Here is a 19,045-nt window from a genome sequence, read left to right on the forward strand (position 1 = left end):
CGATTTATCTTTAACTTACCCCTGTTGTCATCGTTTTAAAGAACCCCACAGATCTGATCTCACTAAAACTTTGTCCAAGCAAGACATTCGGACAAAACGCCGGTGATACCATACGAGTTATAATTCAAAAGTATTAGCGCGCTTTAGACCGACAAAATTATATATTCACTTTTAATATTGCATACCCTACGAAAACTGCGCAAAATACTATTTGATCAATTTATGTTAAACATATAAAACCTGATTTCATAAAATTAAGGCGCTTTTTAATTTATAAATACAATGTTTATCTCAACAGCTGGTTTACGTAATGAACGAAACACCGCCCTACGGACAGGGTACCCGAGAGGACTAAGCCGGCTGAAAGATGTGTTAAGTTATGTTGTGATCCCATAGTTTAGCAGTCGAAGATCATTTATTAAATAAAATATTGACAGCGCTATCTAGTATTCAGTAGCGACATCTGTATCATAACTACACAGTGATAAGTATTGTGTACATTTTGACGATAGATGTCAATATAAAAACAGGAAAAAAAATATAAAGACATTTATTTCGTTTTAAATATAAATATATAATGTATAATTTTATTAAACTTCATTTGTTATGAATATTTACCTATATAATTGTAATTTTTAAGGTACAGTAAAAGTGAGTGTTCATTTTAGGTCATCAAATGTCAATGTCAAAATTTAGAAATGTCAAAAAAAATTTAATTTTTTTCGATAGCATTGTTTTTAATTTTTATTTATATAATATGAATAAAAAATATACATAAATCATTAATTGTACTTAATAGAAATCTGTAAATTACTTGAAAATCATTTTATCATTTATGTAATTGTGTCATAAATTTTAAAATGGTAAAAGTATGGAAATTGGGTCTTATGAGTTACGATACGGCTTTTACGATCCAGACGTATATAGCACGAAAGCATTTGGATTCAATAAGAAAAGGATTAACTAAAAACTATGACACTTTGTTACTAGTTGAACACAAACCTGTTTACACAGTCGGTTAGAATGTAACCTCACTTTTTATTTATCTTCTATCAATTCAATAAATATCTATGTCAATGCAATAATTATGAAGTATGGAATAATTACTACTGTTACATATAGAATAAAATATAAAACAAAACGCTGTATTTGTAAATCTAAAACACTAGTATACATTGAATAAACTCACAGAAAATAACTTTAATATCAGAAATATATAATTAACATACATTAAAAGCTCTCATCAGAACTTCAAAATAATGTTTTAAATTATGTTTAAGGTATCAGAGATGACACGTCAAAAGAAGAGATTTTAAGGTTACGCAGTTTGGGCGCTGAGTTCCGTAAGACAAATCGTGGAGGTCTCATCACATTCCATGGACCGGGACAGTTAGTAGCATATCCTATAATAAACTTAAAACACTTCCAGCCAAGTGTCAAGTGGTATGTCAATAGCCTAGAAGAGACCATAATACAAATGTGTAAAGAGTTAGGTAAGTAACTTATAGTCGAATCGTACTAACTTCAATATATATAAACTAGAGCTAATTATCAATTACTTTATAATATATGCAGCTTTATTCTTTAAAGTAACCTTATGGGGTTTATCATTTTCTTTTTTCTTATTTTTAGGTATAACAGCAGGCAGATCTCCCCATACAGGAGTTTGGGTGGAGGATAATAAAATTGCAGCAATAGGTATCCACGCATCCAGATATGTCACCACCCATGGTATTTGTCTAAATTGTGACAATGACTTGTCATGGTTTAAGCATATAAAACCTTGTGGTATTGAAGATAAGGGTGTAACCTCCTTAACAAAAGAAACTGGTAATTTATGTAGTATAGATAAAATGACACCAATATTTTTACATCATTTTGAAAAGGTATTTGACTGTAAGTCTGAGGAGCTGGAGACAGACACTCAACAAGAAATTTTAAGTAGTGTTTATAGTAATTTGTTAATTGAATAATATTACTATTATCACAATTGTTATTAATATGGTTGAATAGTATGTTCCTAGTTGTTGTTTAATTTTAAGTGATTTATAGTGGTATAAAATTTGTTGAAATAAAAAGATCTAATGATTTGTACAAATTTATTTCATTTATTAAATAAAATAAAAAATAAATAGGTGTTAAGTAATTCTAAATAAATAAAGAAGAAGTCTCAAGTTGGGTTAAGAGAAATATTGTTATTGTCATGTCAAATGTCAAAAAAAATTGTATGAGAATACATAATATACTTCTGTACCTAGGCCACATTTCAACAGAACCCAACTGAAAGTTCAACGAGTCATAGAAATAAAACTGTTAGCGCCTAAACTGACAGATAACAGTATATTTACAAGATTTTCCATCAATCCACATTCAAAAAAGTTGTATATAAAAGTTACTAAAACATCAATACAAGACATAAATGGACACAATTACGTTAAATATTTCAACTTAATATTAATACTTATCTAAAACTCCGCCAATTAATTCCGCAACTTGACCAATTGCTCAAATTCAGAATAATCCCTTTAAATTCTTGGCCAAATGTTATATGAAATTTTCGGGGATTATTCCAAACACAAATAATGAATTCGACCCAGCATTAGCTTACCAGATAATAAATGCAATTCTGAATTTATTCCTAAATCCTAATTATATCCTAAATTAAAAATCGATGTGTCTATGTAACATACGCATTACAGCATCGTTTAAAAATTAGTATTAGCCACATGTTGTACCTATATTCGTATACCTACTTATAATTAATAAATGCTTTTAAATGCAATCGATTACCATCAGGTAGTTGCAAGACACGCGGTGGTTACATTACACACGAAAAATTTTCACCACGATTCTTAACTATAAATGGACGGATATAATGACATGAACGTGACATCGTGGAATTTCGAATCAGTCATTTGTATCACATGTTCCTCAGTAAAAATAAAAGCGTTGGAACGTTACAAAATACTTGTATACCACAGATATGTGATGTGATGGAAATTATGACATATGCTTGGGTGGTGCGAGCCACTTCCGCATGTAGTAACAGAAGATGGTGGCGATATACAGTAGCACCAGCAGGGCGCATGCCACGCCGAGCAGCAATACCGACGCTTTGCTGGGACACGGCTCCACAATTGTCACTGTTTTCTCTGCAAATGTACCAAAACAAAGTAATTTCGATTAGAAAAAAGTTTATATACCATCAATCACACAGAAAATTCAAAAGTAGATCTACAAAATAATAGTAAGGTAGTAATTGTATACCTTGTAGCTTTACTTTTAACTACATTGCACTAGATAAAAACAGCAGATAATGCAGATAAGTTACTGACCTCCAAAGTTCGTTTCACTCGCAGTTCCACCAGGCTTATCTGAACGGAGGAAGTCGGTGCTCTGTCGCTCATCGCCGAAGTCTAGGACGAGGATCTCTTGAGATATGTTCATATCTTCTTCCTGACCATGGGCTTCACCTGTCTCATTGTGAGGCAACGAACGCTTCTTTCTTCCCCAAGACTCGATTGATTCTCTTCCCCATTCGCAAACAGCCTGAAAAATAATTAGTTGAAAACGATTTAGTAAAAACTATTAAGAAAACTTTTTTATGTTATCGTAAAGTTTATTTCACTTTATAATTTTAGAATAGAATGCTTGAATAATGCCTACTACGAGTGCTGACTTACTAAGAACAGTTATGGTCGTTTATTTTATCACATGTTATTAAACAAATCGACGTAACTAAGTACCGATTTGATATTACTATTGATATGACTATTTTATTGTATAAACAAGGTAAAATATGTAAAGATGTAAATGAATACTTACTGGCTCACATGGACCCAGACAATATTTCACATTGCACTGGAATATAACACCATAGGATTCCGTGAACCTGAAGGCTTCGTACACAGATTGAAGCGCATTACCGTCAGGAATGAAGGCGGGGAATATTGATGGATCAACTGGACATCTGTAAAAATAAAATTAGTATTATTAGCTCTATACAAAATTAAGTACATTAAAAATTTTACTTGAATATTGCAAATAAGTTATAGTCATAACACGTACACTATTACACTAAATTGTTTTTTAAAGCTAATACTTTTTAGACAAAGTCTCAGGTATGACATCGATTCAATATTTTTATTTAAATTATAAATACAAACCCTTCGTCGTCGATGATCTGGAAAGTACTCTTGGAATCCTTTGCCATCGCCACACAACTGCGTGCAAATATGCCATAAGGAGCTGCAAAAGTAAAACAATATTTAAAAATTGTGTCAAATAATCATATAATAAAGACATTTAATCTCCTTTGTATAAAACTAATCATTTTAGTTATTTGTATACTAACTTTTGGCCAAGATTGTTTTGTAAAAAAAACTTCATATCCAAAGTTATCCTCTATAAGTAACAAAATTAACTTACTGTCTTCCGGAATTTCGATGCGGAAAGTGAGCTTGTCTCCAATGCGAACAGTTTCCACTTCGTGTTGGCGGCTGTCCAGGATACGGATGCGCGGTGGTGGGGCTTCGGGGGCCGCAGTAATAGAAATCATCTCCGGGTCTCTGATTTGGGAAACATATATATTATTAATAACTATATCTATAATTAAGACACACATTCTCCTCAACTTTTTTCCTGCACTAAGACATTTATAGATTTTTTTATTATTTGCATCATAAATAAATATGGCAAAGTTGCAACATAATGGCACCATTGATTATACATTATCGATGAATGTATCCTATATAAATAGCTATTTATATTCTTTAACTTTCCGCGATCGAAGCTGCGACGTGTAATGCCAGTTTAAATACATATATTGGAATCATTGACAGCAATCATGATTGTATCACACTTCGACTTAGGCTATTAAAAATCCATACGGAGTAGAAAAGCTATTGACTATGCTTATCACGCTCACATTCCGCACCGGTGTAGAGGAATCTAATTGTTTTATGTATAATTCAGAACCGATATTGGGTCAATTGAATTTTATGTTCGTGTTCACATGTGTTGGTATGTGGATTACTTTGCAGGCTCTTAAAGACCAAGTTTATACATCATTTATGTATTTGAAATTCATACTATATGAAATTTATAAATAGAACCGTCACAAAATGTTGACGAGGATTTATTTCTCACGGCACATTTCACTGTGAAAGTTTTGACTATGTCTTAAGTGATATGTATTCTAAGTACGTTTATGTCTAACCGTTTGTCATAGTTATTTCGCATCGTTGGCTTGAATTGTTTTAAATACGGTTTTATTATTCCGAAGTACTGTTACCGACCTGATGGGCACCATTCCAAACGTGATGTTCTTCGAACTCATGTCGTATGTACACTTCACTTTGTAGATCTTGTCAGCTTTCGTCATGACCACGCTGTGGTGCTGGAGTACGACGGTGTTGGAATATACTCCAGTCTTAAAATATACAGATAATGTTAGAATTATTCTTATATTTAGCGTATTATATTTTTATTAAATTTGTAATATTTTTGACGTTAATATAGTTTTTGAAAAAATTTCTTAATGTACATTATTTAAGATTTAATATAAACAAATACATAATACAGTATTATAATATATAATATCAAATTAATTTACAGATCAAACTTTAATGCCAGTTAAAGATTTTCTATCGAATACATGAATCCAATTAATTAAATGAACTTACAACGCTCTGCGTATTACAATCCTGTCCAGCCATTGTGAGGTCCAATCTGAATAGATCGCTATTAACCACATCTATGTTGCATGTTTCCGATCGACCCAAAGCGTAGATCCTCCCGTTGAAAGGCTTGTTCGTACGAACTTGCACGGCAATTCTAGTATCTTTGCAATGGACGGAGACTGAAATAATTACCAATATTAGTCATTAGCATCGACTGGATGCAGAAAATTACAAGTTCTCGTTGATAGGTAATTACCGTCGTAGCAGGTTCCAGTCTTGTCACAATTGGCGTCATTTCTCGTCAGGTTACTAGACATGTTAGTATCTTGATGATGTTCTATTGTGACAGGCAGTTCCCCGCTCGGATTGGCAGCTGGCTCTACAAATAGAATACAAAGCATTTAACTACGAGACTTTTTAAGGCTTGGATTTATTTTTAGAACTTTGATTAGCAACAAACGGATGCGTTCGACGTGTACGATCATAATCGATAGAAGATTGCGGCAATGGACGATTCCAAGTGTAACGTGGGTACTGTAATTACTGAGCAACGTAAAGCTCGCCGCTTCGAGCAATTCTAGATTTTTCACACGCAATTGATAAGTACTGCATACTTAAAAGCTTTTACATTCGCTCTGGGTTAATACCACGGAACACCATCGTTGTTTTAACGTGCCATTATATTGTGATTTACTTCATGTCGCCAGTTTAAATTATTCTGACGTTGCGTACATCAACGGAAATCATTATAATATTCGTACCTCACACAGAGACACTTATCAGACAGCTTATCACACAGACAGACAGAAAATATTCATTAAAGAACACTGTTCATATAATACATGTATATGTAGGTATACCCGTTGAAGAACACGATTCGGAATACAATTGAAAATATCTAGTGAATGTAATGGAAGTAGGTAGCGACTTTTTACTTGGAAATCAAATAAAAAGTAATCTAGCAACATTGTTTCAGAATTTCCGTTGTCGAAGAACTGTAAAATAAAGGGTGCTAATGACAGAATCAGTAAGCGGAACGCTGGCTCGTGAACCGTCTCGAATCGATTCGTTAGCTTGATGTCAATGTTTCGTATAAGCCATGTCACCAGCCAATCAAATGACGTTACGCGATTTAGGCCGTTGACCGGTCAGACAAAGGTCTGTCTTTTGGCCAGGGCAAAGTATCATCATTAAAAAAAAAAAAAACCAAAAAACAAGACCTGAGCTACTTATAGCGTTACTTAAAATATACCCTAACATCGATATTTTATACAAAAACAAAAATGAACGCTATGATTTACAATTTCAATTCATTTTCAAATACGAAAATGGGTTTGAAATTCTAAATTAAATTAAGACTCAATTAACCGTTCAAATGTATTAATTTTTTATCAAACGTTCACTTAGCAATAATAAAAATGTCGTATAATTATTTTTATTGTTGAAGATTTTTTTATTATGCAATAAAACAAGAAATAATGTAATTGCATCGTTAATATGTGAAAAATTCACTGAAGATTATAACATTTTTTCGAACAATAAATATTACGTTATAGTAAGTAATTTGCATACATTATACATAAATACAAGATGATTTGCATTAATCTATGTTATAAACGTGGAGAATTTGTATGGTGGAAAGTGCTAGTCTCAGAAACTACTATTCCGATTTAAATATTTTTCTAGTCATTACAGAAAAAATGGTTTTTGTAATCTTTTCAGGTGCAAAAAGTTTATAAACTAATCTACAAATTTAAGAAGCAGATAATTATTTATGTTAACTAATACACCAAACTTTATGAAATAGACAAATACCTAAGTATGTTTGTATAACTCTTAAACTCGGGTGTTACCGCGAGTAATATCAAATAAGAAATAAAATATACAACTCATCCAAACGGGAGATATTTTTTGTATGAAAAATAAATCACCAGAAATATTTATCATCAATAATAATGTAATGTTACTGGAACATTTAACTATTAAATTTATTTGACAATTTCACTTCGTTTTAAAAATATTTGAAAATAAAAATAGTCATTTACTTAGTATATTTGATTTGTTCATACCTTATCTTGTGAAAATATTGAAGAAATATTTATTGACAAAATGCCTTATATAAGAAATCTTTTATTGTTCTCTGTGGAAAAAATATTACAGAAATACCTATCAAATGGACACCCCGAGTTACAAAGTTTTTATTATAATTGTTGCGCACGTAAAACCTATTCTCAGGCTTGTATTTTCTAAATGAATGTCGATGACATTACTGCTTTTTCTGTTTGCAACGCTTCAGTAGCTGAAATGAATTTTTCCCACGCTTATAACACGGAGGACTCTATAAGATTAAAATACATATTTTTAATATTTAAAGTTTTAAGGAAATATTCTTGACCACGATAGGAACATAGATTTTTATTAAAGAAGAATGAGGTATATGTTTTTTGTTCAATAATGTCGCAGCTGACCTCAAAATAATCTCTTTAAAAGCGACGAGTGAACAAAACAGTCATGATTTTTATTTATAGACCGCTTTGCTCTAAAAGATACCATTTTTCGTACGCTATCGGATGATTATATTACATTCGTACCTCAATAGTTTTGTTATCATCTTTTTCGACGCTCAAAAAATCTTTTGAAATCACCTTACATTTGAAAGTAGGTTAGTCGTCGTTTTTATACAAACGATCATCGCGTTACAAAAGAAAATTCCCCATTTTGTTAACTTTAACTATTTCGCCGTTAGGTATGTTAAAGTTACGGATTATGAATAGCTATACAATCTTATTGGTCTATTATTTAACTAAGTATAACAGTTATTCTATTCTCTCTGTATATGGAATGACGATTGTAACGAGATACAATCTAATCGCTTTTAAAATTAAGACTATTACACTCAGCGTACTCTACAATTTAATTGTTAATTGTTCAACGGATTTTATTTAACATTCATATTTATTTTAATTATAGATTTCACAGTAAAATAAAGAACGATTCATTTTATTCGAATATTTAAAAACTGAATTTACAAACAATTCATATCTTATTTACGTCAATTTAATTAATTATTCTATTTGAAAAACTCACTTGGTTCTGTAAGTTAGAACAACTTCAGAATGCATTAACAGTTACGGCAACTTTATTTATAGAAGACGTCAAAGATAATCTACCGTTGCATTTTCATAGAAATCCAGTTAACTTAGTTTATGGATAAAAAATATATATGAGATACTTGACAACATCTGAATTAACAGTTAGCTACTGTTACGCAATGAATATTAATAGGATGACCATATTTTAAAAGCATCCGTTTCCAGTTTGACTTGTCAATAAAGTCGTTTACCTAGTTCAACTAATTACTGTCTTCTGAAACATCTCGTCCTCCTTCAAACCGTAGTCAGCTTCCTGATATATTAAATATATTTATTTTAAAGTATCTATGATTACACGATTACATATATATGCATAAACGTAATCTGTAAATTCCCCCAGGCTGGGCTTAGGCCTTTCCTCTGTTCGAGGAAGATCCCAGCTTATTCCCCTGATGGTCCATTGCAGATTGACGGATAAGCATGTGACAGATTTAAATAAAACTAATTATAACGGATGAATCGCGTATATTAATTATTTTTAAGCATCCCGACGTTTCGAGCACTTTGCAGTATTCGTATTATGATTAATATACGCGATTCATCCGTGATAATTAGTTTTATTTAAATGTGTAATAATCGCGAAAATTTAAGACAACATCATGTGACAGATTTTTATCTTATAACGTCAGGTTTCCGTACAATGTTTTATTCTACTACACTTAAAAAGCACGAGATGAATTAAAAAAACACTAAGTAAGCGCATGAAAATTCTATTATGCTTTTTGGTCTGATTCAGAATTTTTTAGTACATATTTTGTTCAATTGACCGTCGTTAACTATGAACTACTTCTGAGAAAGTTTCAAGTTTAAATTCCGATGTTGCTATTATTAACTCACGATAATAAACTAAACTTTTACTGAGTGAATCCAGATAAAATAAAACTGCAATTCAATACGTATCGACAGGCACGTTTAAGGAGCAAGTTACTATACTATTCGTTTTATTTATTACCTACACGACGAGATAGAGAACTAAAAAATAAACATATTGAATTTCCCTGCCCATACATTTTTCCATTGAGTTTCGAATTAATACCGTCTGAATACTTTAACTTTCTTCTACCTTTTACATATCAAGGTATATAAATATATTTCACGTGAAAATATAAACTATATAATATATAAATAGCAAACTTATCAATTAATGTGTTCGTAAATAAAACGCTTCTTTATAGAAGTAAGTACATAATGGTATAAAGACTAGACCACGCCGTACAAGACTAAACTGTAATCATAGCTCGAGCTGTATATACGTAAGGGTAGTATTACGTACATGTCAATAACTGGCTTCTATAATCGCAGCCAGTGACCTGTATTACGAGTAGTTAAGAGAAACACACACAAGGTCGCTGGCTTATGTTAAGCATGTAATATCATTAACACATAATGGAAAATGGAAAAAATAATTTTAAACGGCGACGATCTATAAATTATTTTTTATTTAATGAAAGCAGTATTTAATGGTCTCTCACGTTTCGATATCCATAAAAAGAGTTTTATTAATATAATTGCATAGTGACAAGTAGTTAATGAATTAATTTTGATCGATATAAATCAATGATAAATCTCTATGATAAATTTAAACCTGAAGAATATTGTTTTACTTTAATAATAATTATACAACGTATTCTTTTAAGAAATATTTACTTCACTTTAATTTCGCAGTACTCTTAATAGTGAAATGCTAATACTGTGTTAGTACCGAAGTTACACGAACATTAAAGACTAATTATGATAATATTACATATTACAAAAATGTCACTAAAAGATTGTCAGATACATAGATGTTAAATTCTGTTCAAATCGTATTGTTCTCGTTTCAATTGTATTTAAACAAACTGCCCTCAAGCTTTGGCTATTAAACGATAAATTACAGTCAAATAAATGATTATTTATAACGTAATCGTCATTATTGTTATACATACGATGGATGGAGCGGCCACTGACCTGTATTACTGGTTGCAAGGCCTTGCAAGGCCATTAGATTGTTGCCAAGTAAGCTAGGTTCGTTAAATATATTCTATGGTCGGTAAATTACTGTGATATACTTGTACAAGGAGTATGAATGTAAGTTACTTGCATAATACATTTGTTTTGCTATTTATGCCAAATGATTATTTTTTCTACGGTTACTAATTTTATTAGATAATCCTTACCTTAGTTTATTTATCGAGGAGTGCTCTTTGTGGGTTCTCGTGAGTTGTGACGATTTAATAAAATAATGTCAACAATAATATACTTGCCCCCATTCCACGATACTCTGATTTACATGATACTGTTTTAATGTATGTATATACAAAGTTAATATTAACAATCTTATGTAAATAAATATAGATACTTTATGAATAATATGATTTTAGGCACTATAAATTGACCACAAAAGTTATATTGTTTACCAGCTCGTAAAAAATACTACTTTAACATTAATATTTTATAATAACCAAAGAATCAGTTTTGCATACCTTCTCGTATATAATCAATTTGTCATTCCGTGCGCTGAAAATTAAGTATCGACACACAATCAATGCCGTCAACGCTCTAAATCTATCTCGATTCAATTACTGCTGAATTAGGACTGGAGCAAGACGGAGCCGAGCTCTCGGGCGCCGCAAAAACTAATTTTCAATTTCGTGTAGCACCACCGTTAGAAGGCACGCACGAGCGACGCCGCCGACGCTCGCTATAGAATTTTTTGCACTAAAATGCAACTGTTGCCGTGACTCAGCTCATTTTATATTGTAAACATAACCAAATTATGTCGACATGTAATAGATAGTGATGCCCCTTTTCATCTCTAATTCGATCAATTTTGGTTCAATGTCGAACTTTATTCAATTACGAGACATTGATTACCGATATTAGATAATATAGTTTTATTGCAATTACGTTTCTCATTATGCTGGAGGAAGTCTAGGGAATTGGATTCAAGTAACGGTTTAAGGTGTATCGATATATATAATATTATTCAGTGTTCGGTGAACCTGGCCTTTAGCAATAGATGGCAATCTAAATGTCGTAACATCGGGTCCACGTAATGGAGTAGCTTTCCCGACTTTCTTATAGCGGAACCTAACTGTTGTATCCTCGATCTACGCCTTTATTTACATTGTTCCGAGCTTCATTTGAATATTTTTATATGAATCAGCAATACAAAAAGTAGTTAAATATTTAACGTTAAATGTCATGGTCATATAAAATTAGTAATTATATGTTTTTGTCAGGAATTACTTCCTACCATATAAATGTCATCCTGCTTGTTAGCTAACTAAGCTTGCAAGTTAAGTTGTAACTCTTTACAATGCTAGTCGCTTTAGTTACGACTAAAATTTCAGCCATGTTTATGGTGCAATAATATTTACGCATATACTTGAAGGTACGCATCATTCTTAAAAGCAAATTAAAATAGTCCCGTAAGTATGAATAGGTCTTTGCGAATCCTATGCCATTAAATTACTTAGTATTTTGAAGTTTCCCTTAGAGAATAAGATTGAATTGTTTATACCAATTAAGTAATTGAAAATTGTTAGCTCATTTAAAGCGATAGTTATCCACGAGTTCAGTCAACTGGGCCAGCTCGAGTCATGTCGTATTACAAAAGCACTGCGTCACAATTCGCCAGGTCTATCGTAACTCCCAACTATGCTCGATTGCTATTGACCCTGACCCTAGTTGCTGGTAACATTAACCTGCGTTTATCTTTATCTAGCTATATTCATGATATCGCCGTTGCGCGATAAATTCTATCATAAATTCTCCAACAATCCTTCGATGATTTAAGCTGTTATTTAGTATTTATAGTAAATTTACAACAGTAACCTTATAAGTTCACGAAGTTCAACGAAATTATTTGCAATGTAATTCAAACATTTATTTCATTCTATATTTGAAAATGTTCTTTTTTTTAAAATGATTAAATTGTTTCCATTGACCACTTTAAAACCGTAATTTAACTTTTTAATTTGATGTGACGGCAAAATTTTTGATATTTCACCTGTGTTAAAAAAGGTTTATTATGCACAAAGTCATTCCCACGAACGAGTTAGGTGAGAAGTTATGTTTAATTACTCTCTTTAACCGTAGTTTCCGTGCAAGATTACGGTGCATTAATGAACTGATTATCATTTATCTTGACGTTTCGTTTTTGATCTGTACTGTTATTTATTATAAATAAATCTCGAAATTTGTATTTAGGTTATCATATATACGTATCATATACGACAACATTACTTCCGTCGACCTGTATTTTTATCAATATCTCAGAACTCATAACGGAAACTGTTTAATCGTATCAACATTCTATGCTTAATTTTTGAGACAAACATGGAAATGATTATTCCATTATTTTTATATCACATCACATGAGGCACTATCATAAAATGTGAAGAAATTTAGTGTTGCTATTAGTAAATTTAAAAATATTTGCTTCAGCAGATTGTACTGAATACAAACAAAAAGCAGTTATCAAAACTTTATTCCGTAAGTAAGCTGTTAAAAAATTAAATACCATTGAAATTGAGTTTTAATTAGAAGGCACAAAGATTGTCGATGTGTTTTTTTTTGCACATTTTCCTCGAACATTAAACTCCAAATGGTTAGCGTAGTCATTCGCCCCTACATGGATTGAAGCAACGTGTCTGACTCATGAATAAAGTAGTGTAGTACCGAAAATGCCATTTCAAGTCCATATCGCTGGTCCGTTCGTGCTACTGGAAAACAATTTCTGTAGTGCACAAACGTGGACCGTTAATTGCGGACCACCGAGGTCGCTATTGTCAGTCGTGATATCAATGCTGTGGTCGGGCTGGAACTAATTTTTGTACGTGTACACATTTACTCATAGTTCTTTAAGGGATCTTTTTATTATACTTTTTTAATTTGTCTTAATAATATACCAGTATTACATAAAGCATGAGTTTCTACGGATATATTTTTAATTAATATTGGTATTCTATATTTACATAGGCATACAGCATTTGACACATTAATTCGAATTTCATAATATATATAATTGAGATTTGTTTTAGCAGTTTAAGTTCAGACTATAACAGAGTAAAAACGTAAACCGTACATCTTATAACCATCCTTATAATTTTTTGACATGAAATAAGAAATGAAAATTGACTCGATACCTTCATAACTTCGTAATTTACTATCTTGACACTGTATTAGACTTTAAAATGTTGCCAGCGATAAAAAATATTATCAAGGTTAGCAATCATTTAAGTCCCGTTCGCTTCCTGGACGTATGCCACCCTAACATATTATAAATAAACTGATTAACGGTAGTAAATTTAAATGAATCTCTCACGATAAAAGTTTTATTCAATCATTTGTACAGTATCTATTCCGAAGAAAAAAATTCAATAGCGAATCACATCTCCAATCTAAGAAAAGACAACCTAGGTATTTCCAATTAAAAAAAACGTACATTCGAGTCGGAAATACTTTATTCGTTCACAGAAATAGCTCTATGTCATTGTTTTCTTTCAAATGCGCAATTTCTGCGGCAAGAAGTCACAGTGCCTGATATAGAGAACAAGTTTGCACTGGCTTATACATTTTATCCACGTATCCAGTGATTCAGAGACACATCCGGGATTTGCGCTTTAAAAATATTAATTGCTCAATGCTACGTTTAATCATTGGGATTGATGATAATCATATTAAATAGATCGAAAAACTGTGATTATTTTACCCTATCAATTTATTATAACTTATGCGTACATTGCAAGAAGCATTAAAAGACTTTAATTATAAGTTGAGACTTGAGATATAATTTGAGTTCCTTGATGCACTAATGAGCTAATAATATAAAGGCGAGAATAGATGTAAAAATAGTTTGCTTACGTATTATCTCAACACACATAAATCACTAAATTGATGGTAATTAAATTTAACATAAATGTCTAAGTTAAGGACACACAGACGATGACGCTGTCGCTTCAAGGAGTTTGTAGTTCGAAAATCTGTTAATTAACAAATATCTTCCGTCTTCCTTAGAGCAATGGAAAATACGACGTCCATTTTATCAACAACTATATCCTTTAAGTAATTGACAGAACAAAGATTCTATTAAGTCCCTTGATTCAGTTACGTCAAGTATAAAGTAAGACATAGCTAGTTAGTCGTTGCTAGTAAACCCTCTCCATAGACAACTATGCGCATGTTAAATATTAGCTTTGCGAGGAATAGCCAAGGAGTCGAGAGACGACATCTAAATTATATATTATTCAATGATTATCACTTAACATGTTATCTTATGCAATTATGTAGCATAATGTCATGCAATTCTTTATAATATTTATTTTATTGGCTCACATTCTCAACCAACTGCTTTACTTCACGTGTCTATTTTAAATACGAGATGTAATCAGGAGATCTTGTAATTGATTTTATTTGTACGCATTCTTCTCATTTAAACAGAATGCAAAATACTATCATCTCATTAAATCTTTATTATTAATAGGGATAATTATATATGAGCTCTAGCTATTAAGGAATCGATGTTTAATGTATGGCTTACTTCCACAAACGATTAATTTTGTGTCGCGTAAACAAATATTGAGTAATAGACTCGTAGCGTGGTTATGTTGCCAAATAAATTGTTTATATGATTTTATAATTGCTTGATACATGATAAATTGAAGATCTAATTTAGGTTTAACTACAAAATGTTAAACAAAGTAAATTAATAATCAGAATGATTTAGTAAGCTATATAGAGAAAATTAAATCCCTTTTTTCTTTTCATAGTTTTGTTTCACATTATAATGAATATGAGCTTAATCGTAATTGATACTTGTAACCGCAAAAACCCGGCGCCAATGACTGCAAAATATCTCATTAATTATCACTATGATTAAGTATTGCCTGGTTTTCAGACGTATTATGGAGTCATAATAAATAATAATGATATTAATATCGATGAAAGTTTTTCAATAGCGTGGTGTAATCGATTGAAAATGTGCATTAAATAAAACAAATATTCTTATTAGACTTAGCTATTAGTGGCCCAAATGATGGATATAGAGTTTGATAGTTATTAAAACAAACGACAAAGACCAAATATAATTACAAATAATTTTGCATATTTTAAACGACTTAAAATTAGTATCTGTTTGTATTTTTTATTTGTAACAAATAAAGTAATATTTTCGTGGACAAATACGACCATAATTTATTTTTTAAATTATGTTATATACGACGTTTTTAATTCTTATTTACGTATGATTAATTCGTATAAGTCGAAAATGATCGCACATGTTTGTGTATTACGAATAAAGGCATGAAACTAAAACTGATAATTAATTATGCTGCAGTAAATATGCACTCAATAATAGTCAAACTCAAGATATAATTAGTTTTTGACCGCGTTAATGATATATTAAACAAATCTACTCACTCTCACAGAAGTTCTCGAAATATTTTCCAATAGGTTCCCCATCGTCTATCAGCGGTCTTTCGGCGTTTAGATAAGCCGAAGGTCCGTCGGGCAGCGTGTTGTGATCGAGATGATAAAGACGGCAGTTGTATGTCGCTGAATGCGGTGCACCGAGATACAAGAAAGAGCGGCAAAGGAACTCTGATTCAATTTCACAAGCGAGCCTGCAAGCTGACTCTGATGTCACCTGTTAAAAATAACATTATTAAAGAAACGTAAAAGAGCAATCTACTATTTTAATCTGTTCTGTTTCATCTCCAATATCATAATTTCAGAGATAAAACAGAACAGATAAAAATTGCAAAAACTATTGCATTTCATTCCACTCCATCCAATTAAATTTTTCCTAATGATATTATTTTAAAAATACTCAGTCAAATGACTGTTTATAATATACGTTTTCAAAAATTAAAACATAAATACAAACTATAACAAAATCCTTTGAATCTCAATAATTCAGAATCGATCCTGATTTTGTCGAATTATTTTACGCAAGATAAAAAATATAAACAAAGACACAGGACGTCTACAAATCTTCCAATAAACGGTTAAAGCAATAACAAAATCCCCTTGCTTATATATATATATATACCTGAAGCTCCTTGTCCGTGTAGTAGTGCAAGCCAGCGTACTGCGCTACTTTATCCTCGGCGACTCCCACACGCGGCGCGGTAAATATTCTCGATCCCTTGCACGCCTGCGATGCCTTCAGGCACAAGTTCTGTACGACCACACAGATATCACTTAAAACACGTAATGGTGATAAACACTGTTTATTTACCCTAACAGCCAAGTGCGAATGTGTTGTGAACGTTCGAGGAATCGTTTTAGTGGATAACTAGACCAACAATTGTGTTAATGTCTTTCGTTGGAAAGAAAATCGAGGTTGGAAATTGATGCTACTTTGTAGTTAAAGTATGGCTTCGTATTTAATTCGTACGTGTTCGATTTACATATTCTATATTGTTGGCATATTACCATAATTGTATGCGGTAAGTTTCTTAATGTATAATAACAAACGGAATTACTATATAAGATATATACAACAACAACAGCCTGTAAATTCCCACTGCTGGGCTAAAAGCCTCCTCTCCCTTTGAGGAAAAGGTTTGGAACATATTCCACCACGCTGTTCCAATGCGGGTTGGTGGAATACACATGTGGCAGAATTTCTATGAAATTTGTCACATGCAGGTTTCCTCACGATGTTTTCCTTCGCCGCTGAGCACGAGATGAATTATAAAGACCAATTAAGCACATAAATCAGCGGTGCTTGCCTGGGTTTGAACCCGCAATCATCGGTTAAGATGCACGCGTTCTAACCACTGGGCCATCTCGACTCAGAATATCAAGATATATATCCAATCTCATATTTAGCATTTTCGATTAGAGCCTTGTAATAAATTTGGAATACATTTGACATATTTATAATTTACTTAGACGAAATAAATGATTTATATACAAAAATAAGCCATATATTAGTCATATCCCAATAAGGTAATAAATCTGGTAGGAACGTTTAAAAATTCAACGCAGCGGGGAATAAATCTTATCAGACGGAAAAAAAGATCTCAAGATACACTGCGAATTAAATTATCTAAGACTGGAATATACTAAGACAGTTGTATGTCAGAGACGCATTTACAACTTACGTTTAATATGATAATTTAATGCTAAATACATGTCTGATGAATGTGAATAGATAGATAGAGTTATTAGTTAATTCGATTAATTATATTTTTAAGTGATCGTAGGTATTTTTCTATTCTTACCTCGAAGTAATCAGCTCCTGGAGTATCAACGAGTTGGACGAACGGCTGCGCGGTGCGTCGATCGGAATCACTGAGTGCACATCTCATACTTCCGTATTCATACTCCGCAGACCGACATGGGAACTTTTTCTGTCGTAATAAAATTAATATTTGAATAATTCTTAAGTAAATAAAAAATGTACGTATGTTCCACACGAACATTTCTTGTTTGGTTTGTTTATTCACATAACCGGTTAACCCTTTTTAAATATCTTTAATATATCCTAAAACACTTAACTTGTATCTACCAAAATATATATGTAATTTAATATCAAATTGAATATTTTTAGTTTGAATTTTTTCATTCTATTTTTGGCAGGAGACAACTTAATAGTGCTAGAAATTGTCTTAATTATTAAGTTATTTAACAGAATAATGTGATATTACATAAAAGGCACACAAACAAACAAAAGACACTTTGCACTAAAGCGGTGCCATAAAGTTGTAATCGATTTTCCATAAACTTACAAAGTCTCAAAGGCATAGTCACCTGCACTCAATAAAGCCCGTATCACTTTCCTGTATCTCTCGATGTGGAACGGGGCCGTAAAATATAAATTGAATAGATACAATGAAAAGATACATTGAAAAGGCGTTGCGTTTATAAGTAGTCGATATACAAACCGCCTCGAACAAAATGCTCATGAAAATAATGGTATGGGGATAATTTTGTGTAATTGGACTTATTACCTCATTTAGGCAAGCAGCGAGGCAGGCCTCCTTAGTGGAGGTGTAGATAATGCTGTTGTCAAGTCCTCGGAGCGACTTGCCCGGCACTCTTTCAAATGCCCAAGGCCGCAAGCAAACACCTTCCGACCTCACTTGGAGTTTTACCATGTAGTACGTGTTAACAGAACGCTGAAAAAAAAGTATTATATTATTCTTCATGAACTCTATCTATTGACCCTTGATTGATTGATTATATTTTATACTGGTTAGCCTATTAGAATTTATTGCAAAT

The 19,045-nt window shown here is 32.0% G+C and overlaps 2 protein-coding genes across 2 annotated transcripts in view; one reads left to right on the forward strand and one right to left on the reverse strand.

Moving 5' to 3' along the window:
- Nucleotides 1-722: 722 nt before the first annotated feature.
- Nucleotides 723-2,024, forward strand: LOC124538144 (putative lipoyltransferase 2, mitochondrial). The gene is made up of 3 exons (XM_047115121.1): nt 723-1,017; nt 1,281-1,493; nt 1,633-2,024. Exons 1-3 carry the CDS (start codon nt 861-863, stop codon nt 1,971-1,973), a joined length of 711 nt encoding a protein of 236 aa, XP_046971077.1. The 5' UTR covers nt 723-860; the 3' UTR covers nt 1,974-2,024.
- A 61-nt stretch (nt 2,025-2,085) lies between these two features.
- Nucleotides 2,086-19,045, reverse strand: part of LOC124541051 — a 52,072-nt gene continuing 35,112 nt past the window's right edge. Inside the window, exons 6-17 of the mRNA XM_047118858.1 lie at nt 18,775-18,942; nt 18,046-18,174; nt 16,866-16,994; nt 16,235-16,460; nt 5,938-6,060; nt 5,685-5,860; nt 5,298-5,431; nt 4,429-4,568; nt 4,167-4,248; nt 3,826-3,970; nt 3,336-3,549; nt 2,086-3,152 (exon numbers count right to left, since the gene is read on the reverse strand). Of these exons, the coding sequence (XP_046974814.1) occupies nt 3,001-3,152; nt 3,336-3,549; nt 3,826-3,970; nt 4,167-4,248; nt 4,429-4,568; nt 5,298-5,431; nt 5,685-5,860; nt 5,938-6,060; nt 16,235-16,460; nt 16,866-16,994; nt 18,046-18,174; nt 18,775-18,942 (1,818 nt within the window). The 3' untranslated portion in view covers nt 2,086-3,000. The remainder of the gene's footprint in view (nt 3,153-3,335; nt 3,550-3,825; nt 3,971-4,166; nt 4,249-4,428; nt 4,569-5,297; nt 5,432-5,684; nt 5,861-5,937; nt 6,061-16,234; nt 16,461-16,865; nt 16,995-18,045; nt 18,175-18,774; nt 18,943-19,045) is intronic.

The sequence above is a fragment of the Vanessa cardui genome, chromosome 2, assembly GCF_905220365.1.
Source record: "Vanessa cardui chromosome 2, ilVanCard2.1, whole genome shotgun sequence".
Lineage (NCBI taxonomy): Eukaryota > Metazoa > Arthropoda > Insecta > Lepidoptera > Nymphalidae > Vanessa > Vanessa cardui.

Coding starts and splice junctions, on each gene's coding strand:
- LOC124538144 (XM_047115121.1), top strand. CDS start 861: ATGGTAAAAGTATGGAAATTGGGTCTTATGAGTTACGATACGGCTTTT. Junction 1,018..1,280: donor CAAACCTGTTTACACAGTCG/GTTAGAATGTAA, acceptor ATTATGTTTAAG/GTATCAGAGATGACACGTCA. Junction 1,494..1,632: donor ACAAATGTGTAAAGAGTTAG/GTAAGTAACTTA, acceptor TCTTATTTTTAG/GTATAACAGCAGGCAGATCT.